A 22,210-nucleotide genomic window follows, 5' to 3' on the forward strand; every position below is an offset into this window, starting at 1 on the left:
AGGCCCTTGCCTGCGAAGCCTAAGGGCCCAGGTTCAATTCCCTAGTACCCATGGAAGCCAGATGCATAAGGTGGTGCATATGTCTGGAGTTCATTTACAGTGGCTAGAGGCCCTGGCACTGCCACTCTATCCCAAGTAAATAAAAATAAGTAAGTGTAATTTTTAAAAAGGGAGGCCTGGAGAGATGGCTTAGCAGTTAAGGCATTTGCCTGCAAAGCCAAAGGACCCAGTTTCAATTCCCCAGGACCTACATAGGCGAGATGCACAAGGTGGAGCATGCGTCTAGATTTTATTTACAGTGGCTGAAGGCCCTGCTGTGCTCATTTTCTCTCTCTCTCTCAAGTAAATAAAAAAGGAAACTAAATCTAGCTGGACATGGTGGCACATGTCTTTAATCCCAGCACTTGGGAGGCTGAGGTAGGAGGATCACTGTGTGTTCAAGGCTACATAGTGAGATCTAAGTCAGCCTGGGCTAGAGGGAAACCCTATTGTGAAGGAAACTAAAAAAAGAAAAGAAAACAAACAAACAAAAAAACTAGCCGGGCATGGTGGTGCATACCTTTAATCCCAGCACTCGAGAGGCAGAGGTAGGAGGATTGCTGTGAGTTCGAAGCCACCCTGAGACTTCGTAGTGAATTCCAGGTCAGCCTGAGCTAGAGTGAGACCCTACCTCAGAAAACCAAAAAAAAAAAAAAAAAAAAAAAAAAAAGGAAAAAAGAACAGAAATCCAGAACTACCATATAATTCAGCTGTACTGTTGCTGGTTATATACTTGAAGGAAATGTAGTCAGCACATGTAAGATATCCCTGTTTATCCATGTTTATTGAAGTACTATTCACAATCGCCAAGCTATAGAACCAGTCCAGGTGCCTGTCAACAGATGAACAGATGAAGAGAATATGGTAGATATATACAAAGAAAATTTATTCAGTCATAAGGATGAATGAGATCATGTCACTTGCAGGAAAATGGGTGAAACTCGAGGTTGCTGTGTTAATTGAAATAAATCAGATGTAGAAATACAATTATCATGAGTTCTTTCATATATAGAAGTTAGAATTAAAACAAAAGGCAACCTGAAAGTAATGGAGGGAACCATAAGGAGAGGGATTGTAGGGAGTAGGGAAAAGGATAAGGTAATATAGGGTGTTTGGGAAGGTGAGTACAACCAAAATAAAAGAGACTCACATATGGAAATATCACAATGAAATCTATTAATATGCATTATTATAATAAAAGTTTGTGTATAAAAGTTATAGCATGTTATAGGACACATTTAGCAATGTTACTGTAGTGAAGAAAATTAACATACATATCATTTCAAACATCATCTTAACATGTACATCATTTTAAATATTCTTTGTGGTAAGAACTAAAAATCTATTCATGTAGTAAGAATTCCTCATACAGTACAATTTAATGTATAATAATATAAGGATAATTTGTGATAAATCTCTAGATTTGTTCATCCAACATATGTTACTACCATCAGGATTGTTTTAAATGACTGTATTCTATTTCTTAAATACGTGCAATGGAAACCAGGCATGAACTCTGTTTTAAAGCTCTTAATAGTCATAAAAGCCAAATAAACATTTGATGAAAATAAATACACATTAAATACAAAGAAAACTAAAAACTAACAAAACCCAGACTTTACTAAAAGCAGATAGAATAGCCATGGCTCTTGCCTATGACTGCACAGGTTCCTTTGAATTTCACATGCACAGTACTTCATGCCATCCAGAAAGATCAATTCTCTGGGTCATTTTATTGTTGTTGTTTGTTAAAGACCCTTTGTTCACATAACAAGCCATTTTTCCTTCACCTGCTGCATGTCCATCATGTATCTGGATGGCTAGTTATCTTGGTTGGTTGCAGAAAGTGATCCTTCACAAACAAATGTAGGCAATGAACATACATGGCTGCTTTCAGCACTAAGATGGTTATCCAAGTGCTTCAAATAATGCTTATTTGCATTCCCAAAGTTTTCTTTTGTGTGGGTCATGCTGGAATCAAATCCAGGGCCTTATGTATGCTTGACTTCTGAAAATCATGTAGAAGCAGACTCTCAAATTAGAAATACCCTAAAGCACAGAATCCAAGTATGCATCACTTCTACAAAAACACTGCAGCCTGCTAATGAAGGGCACTGTCTGCTGCCTACTTTGAAACAGTCCCCTTAGGGATGAGATGAAGTAATAGTAATTCATCACTGTAGTAAAAAGTGTCAGCATGGGCTGGAGCCAAAGGACCCAGGTTCGATTCCCCGGGACCCATGTTAGTCAGATGCACAAGGGGGCACACACATCTGGAGTTTGTTTGTAGTGGCTGGAGGCCCTGGTACACTCCTTCTCTCTCTCTCCACCCCCCTCTTTCTCTAAAATTAATAAATAAATAAGAACTCATGGGGTAGAAGCTGGAGCTGAGATTCAAACTCAAGGCAGAAAAAATTTAGTCCATGAAATTAGAGTAAAAAAATTATCAGGTGCTCACTTTGGCAGCACGTATACTAAAAGTGGAATGATACAGAGAAGATTAGCATGGCCCCTGCACAAGGATGATATGCAAATTCATGAAGCGTTCCCTACTTTAGATGGCTTAGTGGTTAAGCACTTGCCTGCGATGCCTAAGGATCTTGGTTCGCGGCTTGGTTCCCCAAGACCCACGTAAGCCAGATGTACAAGTGGGCACACGCATCTGGAGTTCATTTGCAGTGGCAGGAGGCCCTGGCGTGCCTATTCTCTCTCTCTCTGTCTGCCTCTTTCTCTCTCTCTCTGTCTGTCGCTCTCAAATAAACAAATAAAAATAAAAACAAAAAAATTATTAGAAAATTATCAGATGTATGGGAAGATATGGACACACATGCACTGAAGGACTTTATAATACCTATCAGACATGAGTAGAAAAGGATCTCACTAGCATATTATAGTTTAAATACAAAAATTTTAATTGCTTCAGGAAAAAATGCCAGCTCACTTATAAGCTCATCAGAGTAATACTGGATTTCTCAAGAGAGATTCTAAAAGCCAGAAAAACAAAGGATGGTATAATCCAAACCCTGAGAGCAAATAACTGCCAAACAAGATTACTATATCCAGCCAAGTTCTTGTTCAGTACTGATGGAGTTATAAAGACCTTCTATGGCAACACAAAGAGATTAAAATAGTTTAAGGAGTCTTCTAACTAAAAGGATCCCAGGGCTGGAGAGACTTGCAATGAAATACCAGACTTCTACAGAAGACTTAACATCAATTCTCCCAAATACCTCCAGAAATTAGAAAGGAAAGGAATGCTACCAGACTCACTTGATAAAGCCAATATTACTCTGATATCAAAACTGGGTAAAGTCACAACAATAAAATGATCAGTTGCCATGAGTTCAAGGCTACCCTGAGACTACAGAGTTAATTTCAGGTCAGCCCGGACCAGAGTGAGACTCTACCTTGAAAAACCAAAAAAAAAAAAAAAAAAAAAAAAAAAAGATCAATTTCTCTAATGAACACAGGTGCAAAATCTTCAATAAAATACATGCAAACTGAATTCAACAACAACAAATGCAGCATGATAAGAAAAAGTCTTTTTTCATTCCAGAATGCATGGTTGGTTCAACATACGCACATTGTTGCAGTCAGCTCTGAGTTGCTGGGACAAACATCTGACCAGAAAGAGCAATGATAGAGGCATTACCATGCTTGATTTCAAGTTGTATTAGAGTTCCAGTAATAAACACAATGTTACCAAAACTGACATCTAAGGGCTGGAGAAATGGCTTAGCAGTTAAGGCCTGTGAAGCCTAAGGACCCAGGTTTGATTCCCTAGTACCCCCGTAAGCCAGATGCATAAGGTAGTTCATGTGTTTGGAGTTCGTTTTCAGTGGCTAGAGGCCCTGGTGTGCCCATTCTCTCTCTATCTGCCTCTTTCTTTCTCTATATATATAAATAAAATAAGCTACTAAAAACACATTTCTTGAAGAAGAAGGAGGAGGAGGAAGAGGAGGAAGAGCAGCAGCAACAGCCGCTGTCACTGCTGCACCTGGCGTGGTGATGTATACATTTAATCCTAACACTTGAGAGTCAGAGGTAGGAGGATCCTTGTGAGTTCAAGGCCAGCATGAGTTACAGAGTGAGTTGAAGGTCAGCATGTGCTTGAGTGAGATCCTATCTCAACAAGGGATGGAGAATCACTGTGAGTTCAAGGCCACCCTGACACTACATAGTGAATTCCAGGTCATCCTGAGCTAGAGTGAGACCCTACCTTGAAAAACCAAAAACAACCAAAAAACACAAAACAAAACAAAACAAAACAAAACAAAACAAAACCAGACACATTAACCAAGGAACAGAGAGCTAAGAACCCAAATAGCTACAGCCATATGACTTAACATGCCAAAAACATGTCAGAGAAAAGACAGCCTCTTCAAACAAATGGTGTTGGCAAAACCAGATATTCACGTGTAGAAGAATAAACCTTGATTCATATCTCTTGCTTTGTCTAAAAACTTGCTCAAAAATTTGATAAAAGAAAAGAGATCTTGAAACTGCTAGAAAAATAGAGAAAAAAAACACATCAATATATAAGCATAGGCAAGGATTTTCTAAATAGAATAACCACTAGACTGGGAAATTACAAAAACTGACTAACAGAAAGCATGAAATTAAAAATTTGCCCAGCTAAGGAAACAATTACCACTCAGAGACACAACTACAGAACTGGAGAAAATCTTTGCCAGCTATTCATCTGACAGAGGATTATATCCAGAATAATAATCCCCCAAATTAAATGACAATCCTAAGTAATCTAATCAATAAATGGGTAAATAAATTGAATAGACAGTTCTCTAAGGAAGAAATGGCTGATACAGTACATAAAGAAATGTTGAGCATCCTTAGCCTTCAAGGAAATACAGATCAAAACTGCTTTGACATTCCATCTTACCCTAGTCAGAATGGTTATCATGAAGAAACAACAATGTTGGCAAAACTCTAGCCAAAAAGGAATATCAAACCACTGTCTGTAAGAACGTAAATTAGTGCAGTCTGTGGAAATCAGAATGGAGGTGACTTAAAGTACCAAAAATATAGAATTACTGTATGAATGACCCAGCTACATCATTCCTGGTTATAAAGGACTCCAAGTCAGCAACAAAGATGCCTGCACATCCATGTTTCCTGCAGCACTATTCACAATAGCCAAGGTATGGAATCAGCATGTGTCCAGCAACAGATGAATAATGTTGTCTGTGTGTACAGCATAGGACGTTATTCAGCCACTAAAAAGAATGAAATTATGGCATGTGCATGAAAAGAGACTGTGTTAAGTGAAACAAGCCAGCCCCCAAAAGGCAATCATATTTCCTCTCATATGAGGAACCTAGACTTAAAAAAAAAATAAGATTTGAAAGCAGGGTAGGGTACTGCTCCACAAGAGGGAGCATAAGAGGCAGGAGAGGGTAATGGGGGTGTTGAAGATCAAAGTGCACCATATACAGGTACAAAAATGTCATAATGAAGCCCATTATTTAATTTATTTATTTAGGTTTTTCGAAGTAGGGTCTCACTCTAGCCCAGGCTGACCTGGAATTCACTATGTAGAGTCAGGGTGGCCTCGAACTCCGGGCAATCCTTCTACCTCTGCCTCCCAAGTTCTGAGATTACAGGCCCGTGCCACCACACCCGGCTTAATCCATTATTTTGTACAACCACTATATACACTAAGAAAAAACTCTCCCCATCTGTTGCATTATAATTTCAAAGCTACCTCATCCATTAGGCACAGAGTATATGACTCACACAAGAGAATATTTTAAAATCTGAAAATGATTAGCTATTACGCAGAGATGACTGGTGTGGTAGCATACACTTAGTAATCTCAGCACTCGGGGACTGAAGAGAGTCTGTGAATTTGAGACAAGTCTGGGCTATACAGCAAATTCCTAAAGAAAAAAAAATCATTTGTCAACACAGTAAATAGACACACAAAAATGCGGTGTATTACATACATGTGCATGTCATACACTATACTGTATGCCCTGTACAATACAGTTTTGTCTGTTTTCCTGGAAGGGATCCACATAAGTCGCACTGTAGCGCTGGTATAAAGACAACCCCCTGGGCCCTGGCTGCAGCATCCTTCGTTTTGTTTCTAAGGGCGTGGGAACTGCAAGGTGGTGCAGCAACTGCCAGGTGCTGGGAGCGGAAGCTCCGCCTACAGATTTCGGGGGAGTCTACTCCCCGCTCCAGAGGCTTCCGGAAGCCTTCGCCTGGAACCCCGGCCGCACACCGACGCACAGAAGCGAGGATGCGACGGTGCAACACGCAGATAAGGTGCGCGCCGAGCAAGAAGAAACCCATCAGGCCAACCAGCACCTCTGCAAAGCGCAGCGACCGGATGTCGCTAAGGAGCGAGCGGAAGAGGCGTGGCCGTCGAGAGCACGCACGCGCGCAGCCGTCCAATCAGAACCTCGGGACCGAGCGGAACCTTCCCCCCCGCCACGGAGGCGCCCGCTCCGCCCCCCTGCACGATGATTGGCAGGTCGGTGTGGTCAGGGGTGGACATGGTGCCGCGTCCTCCAATGGAGTGGAGACCAAGGCGGGCGGGCCCAGTGGCAGAAGGAGCATGGCGTGGAGGCAGCTCAGAGTGAGTCTGGCCGGGGAGGCTCGTGGCGCGCAGGTTGACCCCGGGCGGGCTCTGGGGAGAATGGAAGGCGCCTGCGCTTACACGTGTCCTTGCTTCGGTGTGTAGAATTGGCACTAGCATGTCCGGGCAGACACTGACCTGATGTTCGTGGGACTTTAACCCGTGGCCTTAGTGAACATATGACCAACCTAGCATTCTGGACACGATCCGACCGGATCAAATTAGCATAAAACATGGTCCCCGCCCTTCCAGATAAAGTTTTGTTAGGAGGGCTTTGTGTCGAGTTTTCAGTTGCAACCGTGAAGTCTGGTGCTCAAGTATTTGTAGAAGCGCCTCCGGTCCAGCAACAATATTCTGGAGGACAGATAATAAATACCTGATGGGGTTTTCTGAAATGGTGACTAATGCTTGATGATGTTTTGTCTAATAGTACAGTTACCCCTCAACTTACAAGCTACCTGTATTGCTGGAAAAATCACCATGTATATGATGAAACTCGTGTAGGAGATAGTTTGTGTTTATGCTGTGAAATATAGTTTGCCTCTTGGCTCAGATAATTTTTTTTATTATGATTGGTAGCACATTCAAAAGTCATGCAGGACCTGGGGCAGTCAGTTCGTTTGATAGCCTCAAGCAAAGAAGAATGAAGTGACCGACTCTACAGTCTTAGCTTTCTCACTGTAATAGTAAAAATGTCCCACCTTGCCCCTAGGGGGCAGCACTGACCATCTTGTAAACTCCCGGTTACTTTCTTGAAGGCCAGAGCCTGGAAAGATGCCTGGTTTGTGAACTAACTGGAAATGAAGGGGACTAGGCCGCAGAAGAGGGCAGGATGATTATGTGATGTGGTGCCCTGCATAGGTGTGAAGGCTCAGGGAAGGTGCTGCAGCCTGATCTGGTGAAGGCCCCTTGATTTCTTTTTTCCAGAAGCGGGCCCTGGATGCTGTCATCGTCTTGGGGGGTGGGGGATTTCTCTTCACTTCCTACTTGACTGTCACGGGGGACGAGCATTTCTATGCTGAATACCTGATGCCGGCTCTGCAGGGGCTGCTGGACCCCGAGTCAGCCCACAGGCTGGCTGTTCGCTTCACTTCTCTGGGTCTCCTTCCTCGAGTTACCTTCCAAGACTCTGACATGCTGGTAGGTGCTTCTGTGCTTTAGAATTAGATATAAATATATATAATATATTTATTTATTTATATATAATTATATATAAAAATACTTAATATATGTAATTATATATAATACTTGTCAGTTGGGACCAGGCATTCTGAAAACCAGAGCCCCCCAAAAAAGGAAACTGATAAGGGAGGCTATGTTAGCTGGGCATGGTGGCTCTTCCCTTTAATCCCAGAACTCAAGGAGGCCTAGGTTTGCCATGAGTTCCAGGCCAGCCTGGGGCTACAAAATGAATCAGCTTGGGCTAGAGTGAGACCCTAAAACAAAGAAAGAAAACTAGACTCTCAAATTAGCAGTTGGAATATAGGGCTTATTTTGAACAAACATCTTTAAAAATATTTTTTTTAAATGTTTTTAAAACTTTTTGATGACAGGCTGTGTGTGTGTGTGTGTGTGTGTGTGTGTATAGACAGACAATATACTGTGATCACAATCTCATCTTACCATTTTCCCTTTTCCCCTTCCCAAATCCTCCCTCCCCTGAATCCGTTTTTCCCAACTAGTTTCTATTTTCATGTCATCATTTTCCCCTCCTAGTATTCAGATGCAAACATTTTCATATGTAAAATACACTATAATTATGTAACGTACATAGGACTTTGTGTTAGATGCTAGTCGTTAATCCTCACAACTACTCTGTGAGGATACAGTGCTTGTCTGCAGTTCAAGCCCTGTTGGGAACACTGCTTTCTGCCCATCCTTGATGTTGAGGCCTTCTGATATCAGACTCCAACAGAATCACCTGCTGAGTGCTGCTGCAGATCGATTCCTCAGAGCCTATTCCCTATGCATCCTTCCTAGAGATGTGAATTTTGTGGCCTTTGATGTTTAGCAAGCTTCCCCAAGAGAATTCTGATGTAGGATGCTGGGGACCACACTGTGAGAGACCCTGGTGCAGCCTTATGTACTTCTAATTTTGTCTCCCTCTTCCCAGGAAGTGAGAGTACTGGGCCATAAGTTCCGAAACCCAGTAGGGATTGCTGCAGGCTTTGACAAGCATGGGGAAGCTGTGGATGGACTTTACAAGCTGGGCTTTGGTTTTGTTGAGGTAGGAAGTGTGACTCCTCAGCCTCAGGAAGGAAACCCCAGGCCCAGAGTCTTCCGCCTCCCTGAGGACCAAGCTATCATTAACAGGTAGGTTGTGGTCCAGTACGACAGGGACACCTGCTCTCATGGGATCTCAGAGGTAGAAACTGTATCCTGGGTTTCTTTTTTCCCCTCATACGCTATTTAGACATTTTAATTTTTATGTATTTATTTATTTTTAAATTGGTTTTTGTTTATTTATTTATTGGAGAGAGACAGACAGACAGAGAAAGAGAGAGAGAGAGAGGATGGGCGCGCCAGGGCCTCCAGCCACTGTAAACGAACTCCAGACAGACACATATGCCCGTTGTGCATCTGGCTAACGTGGGTCCTGGGGAATCTAGCCTCAAACCAGGGTCCTTAGGCTTCATAGGCAAGCACTTAACCACTAAGCCACCTCTCCAGCCCTTACTTTTATTTATTTTTATTAGAGACACAGAGGGAGAGAGAGGGTGAATGGGTGTGCCAGAGCCTTTGGCCACTGTAAACGAACTCCAGACACATGTGCTACCATGTACATCTGGCTTATGTGGGACCTGGAGAATCAAACCTGGGTCCTTAAGCGTTGCAGGCATGATCCTTAACCACTAAGCCATGTCTCCAGCCTGACATTTTATTTTTTATTTTTATTTATTTATAAGGAGAGAGAGGGAGGGAGAGGATGAATGGGCACACCAGGGTCTCTAGGCATTTCAGATAAGCATCTTAGCCACTGATCCATCTCTCCAGCCCAATATATGAACATTTTTCTGTGGCTTAGAATATTCTGTTGGGTATCTGCTGTGTGCTGGCCATAGATCCGAATGAACCTTGGAAAGCAGCTCTGAGAGCTAACTTAGCTATGTGAACAGAGGCAATACCAGGAGAACTTGGGAAGGCATAGGTTTGTTGGACTTTATGTTTTGTGCTTTTCCATATTGTATCCAACCATCTTGTTCAGTGTTGGCCAGTAGCAATATAACGTGAGTCTCACATGTAACTTAAAACAGTAAAACGGGGGAAAAAAAGTGAAATTGTTGATGTAATTATTATGGTTTAGTTATAAACACAGTACATTCTAAAATCATTTAAGCATGCAATCGATGTGAAAATTATTGACTTGCTCCCTACCTTCTTTTCTTTGCCCCAAGTCTTCCAAAGTTAGTGTGCCTCATTATGGAGCAGCCACACAGTTCAAGGGCCACATGTGGTCAGCAGCTCTGGTATTGGACAAGCAGCCCTTGCCTTCAGTGAATAGAAGAATTTATAGTATTCAATACATACAGCTACTTTTAGGAGAACTCCTTCCAGACTGTAAAGCCCTACTCTTTGCCCTCCCTGCAAATTTGTACTACAGCAAACTCAGAAGGGAAACAAGCTTCCTTGTGGAGATTTTGACAGGTGTGCAGCTCTGAGTCCTGCTTTAGCATGCTTGGTTCAGGGAACCTTTCTGGAACCAGAGATCAAGTCATCTCTGTTACATTGCAGGCAGGGATCAATATCTTCAGGACTGGTCAGGCAGGCTACATGTGTTTTGGATTCAGCTGTCTTGGGTAGCTGTGGATCCCTGAGGGGTGGTACTTCACCCAGTGACATGGGACAGGAGCCTGTGCTCCGGGGCACTTTTGTCATTGGCCTGTTCACTCTCTGTGGTACATGGTGGCTGCTCAGTTCATGTATATTGAAGAAATAGATGGCTGTTTATTATGTCAGCAAATCCATGTGCTACAGTATTTCCAAGCACAGTGGCATACCCAACAGGCATTTCTTATGTTCTTCTTATAACAGGTGTAGTGGATAGTTCCAGGGAAATGTCAAGACTGTCCCACTTCTTGGGGTTTCCCCTTCTGTTTGTAAGATGGCACTCTAGCCAAAAATGTTCTACCCGCACACAAACATCCGCAAGCAGAAAGGGAAATGGTAGATCAGGAGAGTGCTAGTCTACGTTGCCCTTGTCTCAAGGACTACCATCAGTACCATGTTGATACTTCGGATATCATTAGGCTGGGGAGGCTTTGAGTCATTAGCATTTTTACTCTGAATCTGGGAGGTAATTCCACAAACCAGGAGAAAGAGGGAAGGGGACAGCCACTAGGTCATCTTCTAGTGGTGACGTGGGGACACAGAGATGGAAAGGAGATGTACAGTTCTTGTCTTTGTGTGCATCACTGGGTAGGGTGATGGAGAAGTGAGATATGTCTCTTGCCCTCAAGAAGATCATAACCTAGTGTGAGAACTTATGCATTAACATAAATCCTTACCTGAGAGAAGATAGGCATGGAGTGCTGGATGAGTGCCAACAGATGAAGAACCCTTGTAGCTGGGCTGTTAAGGAGCAGAGGGAACTTTTGATGGGGGCTAGGAAGAAGCTGCAAGAAGGATGGGGAGCTGGGTGTCAGGATGGGGTCTAGAAGGTGTATTTGGAGTCTGAGTATGCTAGTCAGGTATGGAGGTGAAAGGGAGGGAAGGAGGAGAAGGGTGAAGGAAACAGAGAGGAAGGGATGTGGGGGAAAGACCAACTGAGGCTGGAATTGGAAGTGGGCTGGACTTGAATCCTCAAGGCCAGTATCCCAGTGACCCACTTCTTCCAGTTAGGCTCTATTTCTAAAGATTCTACAATCTTCCAAAATAGCACCATCAACTGGGGACCAAGGGTTCAAGCACATGAGTGTATGGGGGACAATCTACATCCACACTATGACATTGATTTATTTTATTTTTTGAGGCAGGGTCTTGTTGTGTAGCTGAGGCTAGCCTTGAACTTATGATCTTGCCTGAGCCACTTAAGTGTTGGTATCATGTGTACCACCAACTTAGCTTCTCTTTTCTCTTACTGCAAGGATAGGGATTTTACTCAAGGCCTTAGACATGCTAGGCAAGGCTCTACCACTGAACTATAATCCCAGCCCTTTCTCTCTTTAAAAAATTAAAAAGAAAAATTATTTGAAAGCGGAGAGAGATAGAAGAGAGACAGACGGAATGGCCACAGCAGGGCCACCAGGGCCTCCAGCCACTGCAAATGAACTCCAGATGCATGCAGCACTTTGTGCATTTGGCTTTATGTCCTGGGGAATTGAATCCATGTTTTTAGACTTTGTAGGGAAGCACTTTAACTGCTGAGCCATCTCTCCAGCCCCACCCCACCCCCTTTTTTTTATTTGAGCTAGGGTCTCTCTCTAGCCCAGGCTAACCTGGAATTCACTATGGAGTCTTAGGGTGGCCTTGAACTCACGGCAGTCCTCCTACTTCTGCCTGCCTCCTGAGTGCTGGTATTAAAGGCGTGTGCTACCACGCCCGGCTCTCTTTTTGTTCTTTGAAGTCTTAAGTATATGATAGAAATGGCTTCCATGCTTTTTCCAAATGTCATGTCCTAATCATGGCCCCACCCATTTGTTTGTGTGCTCCAGGTATGGATTCAACAGCCATGGACTCTTGGCGGTGGGAAAGAGGTTATGGGCCAGGAAGCAGAAGCAGACTCAACTCACTGCAGGTAAGGTGAGGTGCATGAGAGGGTCTTTCTTCCACTTTGAGAAGAGGTATGTGGCACATGATGGGAACCAACCCTGCACAGAAGAACTCAGCTCTGATTCCTCCACAGCCTCAAAGGTTTCAGTGGCATAATTCAGTGAAGCCTTGCTTTCTCTGGCTCCCATGGAACCTGGCTTGTATTGTAACTGGGCGGGGGAGGGAGAGTTGGGTAGTTAAGATCTAGGCAGGCCCTAAGTGTCATCTTTCCATGTCCTGTCCTGCTGCCCTTTTGTCCACTATGTAAATAATATACAGTTCTTCCGGAAGAGAATTAAAGAAAGTAGGCTTTTGCACTCTAGGGAACCTGATACATGGTGTTCGGGTTTGGAAGATCATTTTGTGGGGTACCTCAGCAACAAACAGCACGCATTTTGGAGAGACTGATGTTTGTTTTCTGCTGCTATCTGTTTTGTTGTCTCTGAGGTGTGTTCTGTGGTCATAGCCCTGTGTTGTGGTCAGGTTTGCATTGCTGACAGAAATCACCTGACCAAGAGCAGCTTGTGGGAAAAAGAGGTTTATTTTGGCTTACAGGCTCAAGGGTAAGCTCTACAATGACAGGGGAAAATGACAGCATGAGCAGAGGGTGGACATCACCCCCTGGCCAACATAAGGTGGACAATAGCAACAGGAGAATGTGCCAAACACTGGCATGGGGAAACCAACTATAACACCCATAACCCCACCCCCAACAATTCCCTCCCTCCCGGAGGTGTTGATTCCCAAATCTCCATCAGCTGGGAACCTAGCATTCAGAACACCTAAGTTTATGGGGGACACCTGAGTCAAACCACCACACCCTGAGTGGTGTCACTGCCCGTGGCTCCTCAGGTACTCCTTGGGGTTGTGCTGGGCTGCATCCCAGAAGAGAGGGTTTTTCTTCTGTGTCCCTCTGACACCTCTCTCAGGAGGTTTTAGTGTAGCACAATGAAGAAATCAATGAAGCTGGGTGTGGTGGCACACACCTTTAATCCCAGCACTTGGGAGGCTGAGTAGGAGGATTGCAGTGAGGTTGAGGCCACCCTGAGATGACATAGTGAATTCCAGGTCAGCCTGGGCTAGAGTGAGACCGGAGACCCTATATTGAAAAACCAAGAAGAATAAAGTAAACCAATGGATTTTGAATTTGAGGGAATGAGGGAGAAAGGCAGAGATATATGGCATTTTCAGGTTGTGGGAACAGTAAATGGCAGGGTCTAGAACACCCTGTCTTTGGCAGAACCAGACCCTGTCTTACAACAGATCTGGAGAACTCTGAAGGTCATAGCATGACCTTCATGGTTTGTGATCTCTCTTGCCTCTTGCTTTGCTTTTTCCCTCTTAACATCTGCATGCTGGGTAGCTTTGCTGCCCACCCTTTCTTGTGACATCCACCCCCGCCCTGTCCTCGCATTGGTTGAAGTGACCTGGAGCTCTGCCTAGCCAGGCCTTGAAGATGTTTCTTGCCTACACTATGCCCAGGACCATGAGTTCACAGAAGCAGGGTACTCCCTGGGGAAAGACCAATTCAGCCATTCCTGACCCTAGGTTCTTGTCACTTTGGCCACTAAATGAAAGGCCCAGCTACCTCATGAAAGGCATACTTTCAGCCTATGTGGAAAAGAATTAAAGCTTACAAGTGACCTTGGCTTGCTGGGTGCTAGTCTTGGGGAGTTTCCAGACCTTCTTATATATAGCTTTAATGTAGATGGGCTCTAATCCCCTTGCTCAGTGCAGGGGAAGTTAGTTAGCCAAATCTTCTGTACCTCCAAGCTAATGAAATGTCGCTTGGGGTATGAGAAGGTGGTTGGCAGTGTTGGATGTTATTCTTGGTCCTCCTGACCTGATGTGCTGTGACATGACTTGTGCTCTATGTGTCTGCCAGGATATCAGGAGGAAAAGCAGCCCACGCATCCAATGTGTGGTGATCCCTGCTGATAGGACAGCGTCTTAGGAAAGCCAAGTTCTGACAGCTCCTTTACATACAGCATGCTTCTGAAAAGACATGGATTTTAAAGTGAAGGAGCTGTATTACTCACATGCCAGTTGAGATACTTTTGAGAGTAAAAGGGGTAGGCATGAGTGATTATGCCCGGCCATGTATATTTGGCTTATGATGGGTACTAGTGAATCACACCTGGGTCCTTAGGCTTTATAGGAAAGTGCCTTAACCACTAAGTCATCTCTCCAGTCCACTTTTTTTTTTTTTAATTACTGTCATCTAGCTGTAGTCACTCTTGACCAAAGACCTAAGAGCATTCCTGTGAGATTCAAACTGCTCCTTCTGAAATGACCATTGATGCATGTCTGCTTTACTTTTATTAACTTTAAAAAATAATTTATTTACTTGTGAGGTGAGGGAGGGAATGAAAATGAGGGAGAGAGAGAAACAGAGAGAGGGGAAGAATATGGGCACCCCAGGCTTCTTGCTGCTGCAAACAAATTCCAGATTCATGAGCCACTTTGTGCATCTGGCTATACATGGATACTGGGTAATCAACCATGGGATGGTAAGCTTTGCAAGCAAGGGCCATTAACCACTGAGCCATTCTCCAGTCCCTTAACTTTTTTTTTTTTTTTTTTTTTTTTGAGGTAAGGTCTCACTGTAGCTCAGGCTGACCTGGAATTCACTATGGAGTCTTAGGGTGGCCTCGAACTCATGGTGATCCTCCTACCTCTGCCTCCTGAGTGCTGGGATTACAGGCATGTGCCACCATGCCCGGCCAGTCCCTTAACTTTTTGAAGCTACTTTTCTTTGGTGTTGGGGATTGAACTTGGGCCTTGTGTATGATATGTGCTCTACCACTGAGATACCCAGCCCTACCTTTTTGGTATATGTATATGCATAGTCACTTGCACGCATGTGTGCACATGCATGTGTAAGCTAGAGGTCAATGTTAGGTGTCTTCCTCAGTTGTTCTCCACTTTAGTTTTGAGACAGGGTCTCATTCTGAATCCAGAACTCATTGATAGCTGGACTAGCTGGTCAGTGAACCCCAGAGATTCCCTGTCTCCATGTCCCCAGTGCTAGAATTACAGGTGTGTATTGCCATGCCTGGTTTTTTATATGGGTGTTGGGGATCTGAATTCAGGTCATCATGTTTGTGCAGCAAGCACTTTATTCACTGAGCCATTTCTTTTTTTTTTTTTTTTGAGACAGGGTCTCATGTAGCCCAGGTTGGACTCAAACTTGCTGTGTAAGAGGATGACCTTGAAATAACTTTCCTGCCTCTGCCTCCTTTGGGCTGGGATTACAGACATGTCTGGCTTCTTTCTTAAAAAAATTCTGCATTACTAGTACTTATGCTCCTAGCTGCCTCATTTTAAAAGTACAAGGTCTGAGTGCAATAGAGCATTCTTGTTGTGCACACTGTACAAAGATGTTGAGCTGGCTCATGGTCAATCGGCAGCAACTTGCCACTTTTTTTTAGCAGGTTCAGGAGAGTTCAGATTTGGGGTTTGTTGTCAAGTGGAGTCAGTCTAACCTTGTCTTAAAATGTTGCCCGGGAAACTGTGGTAATGCACTCTTGACCAGTGATATTTACAGATGGGCTACCTCTGGGAATAAACCTGGGCAAGAATAAAACATCAGTGGATGCTGCTGCCGACTACACAGAGGGCGTCCGGGTCTTGGGTCCCTTGGCTGACTACCTGGTAGTGAATGTGTCCAGTCCAAACACAGCTGGTCTGAGGAACCTGCAGGGAAAGGCCGAGCTGTGCCGCCTGCTGACCAAGGTGGGTCACCAGCCAGTTGGTCCCATTCCTGTTCATTCTTTTTTATTTTAAATCATCTCACATTTCATACTTTTTATTTGTTTATTTGAGAAAAAGAGAGAGAGAGGCAGATTGATAGAGATAATGGGCATGCCAGGGCCTCTAGCCACTGCAAACAAACTCCAGATGCATGCACCCCCTTGTGCATCTGGCTTATGTGAGTCCTAGGGAATCAAACCGTACTCCTTAGGCTTCACAGGCAAGCGCCTTAATGGTTAAGCTACTTCCCTAGCCCCTTCTTTTTGTTTTGGTTTTTCGAGATAGGGTCTTGCTCTAGTCTAGACTCACCTGGAATTCATTTTTCTTGGTGAAGCTTCAGTGCCCCTGTGGAGAAGCTGCCTTTACACCTGGGCCAGTTAGGAGCCCTCATTCTGTGCTCCTAAGCCACCCTTATCACAATTCTAGTCATATGCTGATTGTGCATTTATCTGTCTCTACTGTTAAACTATAAGGGCTACCCCAGTCAGGACATAACTCATTTATCATTTATGTAGCATGGTGCATGAATTGAATGACTTCATCACACAGTGCTTGTGATACTGCTTCCTTTTTTGTTTGTTTGTTTGTTTGTTTGTTTGTTTTGAGCAAAAGTCAGATGCCTGAGGCTGTTACCCAGTCAGGGATATGCCAGTTGGAATCTCTTGGTTTAAAAGAACTGAGACTTTTACCCATCATGGTGGGTCCCTTGTATAACAGATTCTGGATTCCTTTAGGAGAAGTCAATCATGCTTTGGTTTAAAGCTTGTGTGAAAATGCTTATTGCATCTGCGGTCACAGTTGGACTGCTGGGCTGTGGCCTGGGGTCTCTATCTCTCACATGTGTTATCCTAGGTGCTTCAGGAGAGGGATGCCTTGAAGAGAGAGCAGAAGCCAGCGGTGCTGGTGAAGATTGCCCCTGACCTCACAGCTCAGGACAAGGAGGACATTGCCAGTGTGGCAAGAGAGGTTTGAACCACAGTGGTCTAGGGTAGGGTGGTGGCACCTTTCATCGTCTCATAGTCCATAAAGCCTGTTTAACCTGCATGGATAGTCAGAATGGTGTGACTGGTGACTTCTCTGTGAACTAGGAGGCCGACTGGAGGTCTTTCTGACATCATATAATTCACCCAGTGGTAAAAGGTGATTGTTTGAAAACATTCATATTTGATGAATCTTGTTCCTGCTTTCCTCATCTTCACCCAGCAAGTCTAAGGCCTGTGCTCATCTCTCTGGTCTCAGATGGGACTACAGTACTGTCTATGTTTCCCTCTCCATCTGGTCTGAACACCAGGAGTCTGGAGGAGATTAGTGGAACTTAGACAGCCCTGTAGTCTTGGGTTCAAATCCTGGTTCCGACACTACTTAGGAGCCTTGAATAAGACAATAGCAGACAACTTGTCCTAAGGGTTAAATCCTGTTTAGGGAATAGGATGTAGCTGCTGTGTCAAGTCAAAGCTCATTTTGATGCTTGAGACAAGATGTTGCCTGGGGATCTACCCTAGCCTGTGGCTGTCTCAGACCTCTGGAGCTTTTATGTGTCCCTCAGAGCCATGGCTTAAGCATCTTTCTCTGTCTTCTTCTGCAGTTGGGCATTGATGGATTGATTGTCACCAACACCACAGTGAGTCGCCCTGCTGGTCTGCAGGGTGCTCGGCGCTCTGAGATAGGAGGGCTAAGTGGGAAACCCCTCCGTGACTTGTCAACTCAGACCATCAGAGAGATGTATGCCCTCACCCAAGGCAAGGCTTCTTCAGCGGCTGTGGGGCCCTGGCATCTGGGATACAATTGCATTCACTCCTTCCTCATCTTCTGTGTCTGCTGGAACAGGGGCTAGAGCTGGACAGAGACCATAATCCTCACACTGTCTTTTCTGGTGCTGTTGTGTGCTCTTTGCAGGCAGGATTCCCATCATCGGGGTTGGAGGTATCAACAGTGGACAGGACGCACTAGAAAAGATCCAGGCAGGGGCCTCCCTGGTGCAACTGTACACGGCCCTCACCTTCCAGGGGCCACCCGTTGTGCGCAAGGTCAAACGTGAGCTGGAGGCGCTCCTGAAGTAAGTGGGACTAGTGTGCCTTGAGGTAGAGAAGTCAATTAAGAGAGGCTAATTAGATATAAAGCAATGTTCTTCATGTGTTTGCTGTTCATGCAAAGGGCTTGAGAGATACACTTAACACAAGGGAATAATACTCTGCTGCTCCTTTGACAAAAGATGGTATTAGGGGAACTCGGGATTGAATCTGAGTCACTGGTGGCTACAATGCAAGGTTTGCCACTTAATCAGGGTCTGAGGAATACTGGAGGAACCAAGCAGTTAATGAAGCTATGTTGGCTCAATGTCTGAGAGCTGTCAGTATGTAAAATCACTTCTCTTCTTTCTCTGAAGTCCCTGGATATTGTGGTTAGCTTGTTGTTCTCAGAACAAAACACCCAACTAAGACAGCTTAAGGGAGGAAAAGGTTTATTTCAGCTTACAGTTTCCAGAAGTTTCATCATGGCAGGGAAAAGCATGGCAAAGCAGGAAGCTATCACATAGTTGGATGGAAGTAGTCTCATTACTGGGCTTGGAGCTGGGCTAATACAGCTTAAGATCCTCCCCTAGTGACACATGAGCAAGGCTCCACCTCCCATACTGCCACAGCTGGGGACTGAGCGTTCAGGAGACTGAAGGACATTTCGCACTGTTTGAAGGCTCGGTAGAGGTTGCTGGGTGCACTGGGGGGGATGGTGCGCTCATCAGGTGAGTCTTCCTGCAGGCACAGACAGCTCTGTTTTCTTTTTCCAGAGAGCAGGGTTTTAACAGAGTCACGGATGCCATTGGAGCAGATCATCGGAGGTGACAGTGCCTAGCAGAAGCCCAACCTGGAACCTTCTCACCATCTCAGCAGAGCCTTGTGGCCAGATCATGAGAATAAGGGTCTGTCTCAAACCATGTCCTTTAAGCTATGGCTTGGACAGACTGGACAAACCAGTCATGGCGTCACGGGAATCACTGGATGGAAGCTTTCTTCAGTCACTTGGTCAGACCAAGATTCTTTCTGGATCCAAATCCTGGTATCTTTCAGTATCATATGAACATTGGATATTTGGGGCAAAGGTCATAGAGAAAATAAAGTCATTTAAGACCTGGACTGAAGCCCCATCCTTTTCTGGAAGGCCAGGGCTTTGCCCAGATGCTGCAGGTCCTTCTAGGTCTCTACTCCCTGGTGTCTGCAGGGGGTCCCTGGGAACCTGTTTTCAGTCAACCTTGATAATTATTTTAAATTTCCAAGTTTATTTTGAAAATATTTCAAACATAGACAAGTTGCAAGAATAGTGTAGTGACAGGAATGGTGGTGCGTACACCTTTAATCCCAGCACTTGGGACTCATAGGTAGAAGGACTGCCATGAGTTCAAGGCCCATCTTGGACTACAGTGTGAGTTCCAGGTCAAGCCTGGGCTTGAGTGAGATCCTGCCTTCAAAACAACAACAAAAAAGAATAGTGAATTTCCATAATATCCTTCACTTTGGTTCACCAATTCTGTTAGCATTTTTCACAGTTGCTTTTTCTCAATTTTCTCTCATTTTTTACAGTTGCTTTCTCTACCTTTCTGTATATATATTTATATATATTAAACAGTGATAAAATATATTAATATATGATATTATTGAAGCATTTGAAGGTAAGTTGTAATTATGACCTTTTCTTTATAAGTGCTTCAGCATGTTTAAAATTGTTTAAATTGGGGCTGGGGAGATGGTTCATTGGTTAAAGGTGCTTGCTTGAAGAACCTGATGGCCCAGGTTCAATTCCCTAGCCACCCACATAAAGCAAGAGATCTTGGCATCCCCACTGTGCATACACACACACACACACAAACACACACATATACATATATATATATTTAAATTTTATATTGTAAAATGTTATACAATCTTTTAATTAATTCAAAAAATACAATACTTTTAAAGGTATAAGAGACTCTGTTCCTCTTGATTTCACTCTTCAGAGGCAACTACTCCTTGATGTATGGCCTCCCAGACGTTTCTATGTCTAAAAGTGTTCTTATTTTGTGTACATACACAGCTGTGTGTTTACGTAACTTTTACTCCTAGGTTTGGTACGCTTGCAATTTTTTTGTTTATAATTGTCGTACCGGGCACATCATAGGACAGTTCTGAAGTTCATTTCCTCACTGTTATGAAATGGCATTGTGTTGGCTCCTGTCAGTCTGCCTTATCCTCGTTAGTGTGATGTATTTAGCTAGTCCTCTCTTGTGGTCACTTGATGACATCCAGTGTCTCCAAGCACTGAGTGTGTCAGTGGATATCCTTGTATGAGCTGATGTGCCCCAACTTGGGTGTTAAAGTAGAGCTGGCTCTGAAAGGCGTCACAGGGGGTCAGAGTTGGCGTTTTACATCATTTCGTTGGTCCCTTCCTGGGTTGAATGAGTCTTGCTGGTGAGGTCACTTTGTGTAAGGACCTTGTGGTTCTCAAGGTGGGAAGTAATGTCAGTGCAGCTGGACAGCAGTGGGCCAGGAGAGGAGTGTTTGTGCAAGGACTGAGTGGGGATGATGGGAATGGGCACCTGGTAGCGCTGTAAAGGCCCTGGGGAGCAGCATGAGGTAAGCTCTCCAGAGGGCGAGGCCTTCCGCAAATGTTGACACTTGCAACTTCTCCAGCCCAGCCAGGAGGTTTCTAGATGTGGGAAACTCCATCTAGAAAGTATGCCATAGGAAGCAGCAAGAGGTGCAGTGTGTGAAGGCCATGTGTCTGTCCCACCTGTGACCCTGTCAGCCACTTGGCTTGGTGGATCCAGAAGCAAAGCTGTGTGCAGCTATCAGAAGAGTTCTCTTCTGCCTCAGGCACACAGGAGACATTCCCCCAAGTCTCTTGGTGCTACAGCTCCACTCCCTGAGTATTTGAGGAGTCCTTCAATTACTGTGTTGGATATTACAGTTCTTAATGGTTCTAGGGCTATCTACCTACCTCATGAGAGCCAAAGTGTGGATCCAGTTGTGGTAAAATCAGAAGGTTAATTTTTCCTGACTCTGATATAACTATTAACAAATATAAACTTATACGTATGTATGTAAACAAGATTGACCAATATCTATTTGTTTTTTCACTCCAGACAATGGAACACTCAGAAGCCATAGATTGTTAACTAGAAAATTTTCAGTGCCAGGGATGGGATACCTTCCAGTGAGTTGTTGGCCAGGGAGGTCCCTGATGCCCCCAAAACATTACAGGCCACAGCTGAGGCCCTTGGTTTCTCACCAGGAGTAGATGGTAAGACCCTATTGCTGAAAACTCCACGTACTTGGGCTGCAAGGCCACTGAGAAATCCTGCTGGAACTGAGCTGATAACCTCCTCCATGCAGACCAGCTGACAGAAAGCTAGAAAAAGCCATGCTGCATGCAGTTCAATGGGAGGGAGAGAAATCACCAGTGAAGATACTCATCAGTGGTCACTGCAAGCCTTATATTTGGCCAGCTAGGCCAGATGAGCCAATAGGTGCAATAGTGGCACATCTGTTACAGGGGAAATCAGCCACCCTCTAATTTGACTGGAGGCCCGCTCCATGGGAGGGAATACATCCCTGATACTGAAAACCTACAACAGGTGTAGTCATGAGCCCAAGGGGTGTAACGTCTGCTGCTGTCTGGCTAAATGTATCCACTATGCTCACCAAACTGCCCAGTAAGCACTTCTCTTAATGTTCATACCTATATACTAATGCTACTCTCATTTTTGGTTAGAGAACCTTCTCTTTTCAGGTGGCAGTGACCTTGGGATGACTCAGAAGGCACTATGGTACTGAGAAGTGACTGAGGATTGCTTAGCACTGAAATACCTCTGTCACAGCTTCCAAGGTTCAGGGTCCATTGTGGAAGAGGTGATGGAAAGAATGTAAGAGCTAAAGGAAGGGTAGGACTCCTTACAACGTGCTCCTCCAGACACAAAATGGCCTACATACCCATGACCTCACAGTGCCTGACACAACCTTCACAAGACCATCATAATAGGAAGAAAAGATCATGACATCAAAATAAAAGAGAGACTGATTGAGATGGGGAGGGGAT

General features: G+C 44.4%; 1 protein-coding gene and 1 non-coding gene across 4 annotated transcripts; both read left to right on the forward strand.

Moving 5' to 3' along the window:
* Window positions 1–2,489: 2,489 nt before the first annotated feature.
* Window positions 2,490–2,596, forward strand: LOC123458175. Its single transcript, XR_006635473.1, has one exon. It is a non-coding gene; the product is annotated as a U6 spliceosomal RNA (small nuclear RNA).
* Window positions 2,597–6,540: 3,944 nt separating this feature from the next.
* Dhodh (dihydroorotate dehydrogenase (quinone)) lies at window positions 6,541–19,272 on the forward strand. 3 transcript variants are annotated; one of them, XM_004659547.2, is made up of 9 exons: window positions 6,541–6,640; window positions 7,568–7,780; window positions 8,754–8,953; window positions 12,292–12,374; window positions 15,936–16,123; window positions 16,994–17,107; window positions 17,727–17,880; window positions 18,038–18,197; window positions 18,927–19,272. In XM_004659547.2, the coding sequence occupies exons 1-9, from the start codon at window positions 6,620–6,622 to the stop codon at window positions 18,979–18,981; spliced, it is 1,188 nt and encodes a 395-aa protein (XP_004659604.2). In that variant the 5' UTR covers window positions 6,541–6,619; the 3' UTR covers window positions 18,982–19,272. The 3 variants fall into 3 exon arrangements, with proteins under 3 accessions (XP_004659604.2, XP_044998218.1, XP_044998220.1); XM_045142283.1 differs by having other exon boundaries at window positions 6,576–6,640; window positions 7,685–7,780; XM_045142285.1 differs by having other exon boundaries at window positions 6,638–6,737.
* The last annotated feature ends 2,938 nt before the right edge of the window (window positions 19,273–22,210 follow it).

Source organism: Jaculus jaculus, chromosome 1 (genome assembly GCF_020740685.1).
Source record: "Jaculus jaculus isolate mJacJac1 chromosome 1, mJacJac1.mat.Y.cur, whole genome shotgun sequence".
In the NCBI taxonomy this organism is placed as follows: domain Eukaryota; kingdom Metazoa; phylum Chordata; class Mammalia; order Rodentia; family Dipodidae; genus Jaculus; species Jaculus jaculus.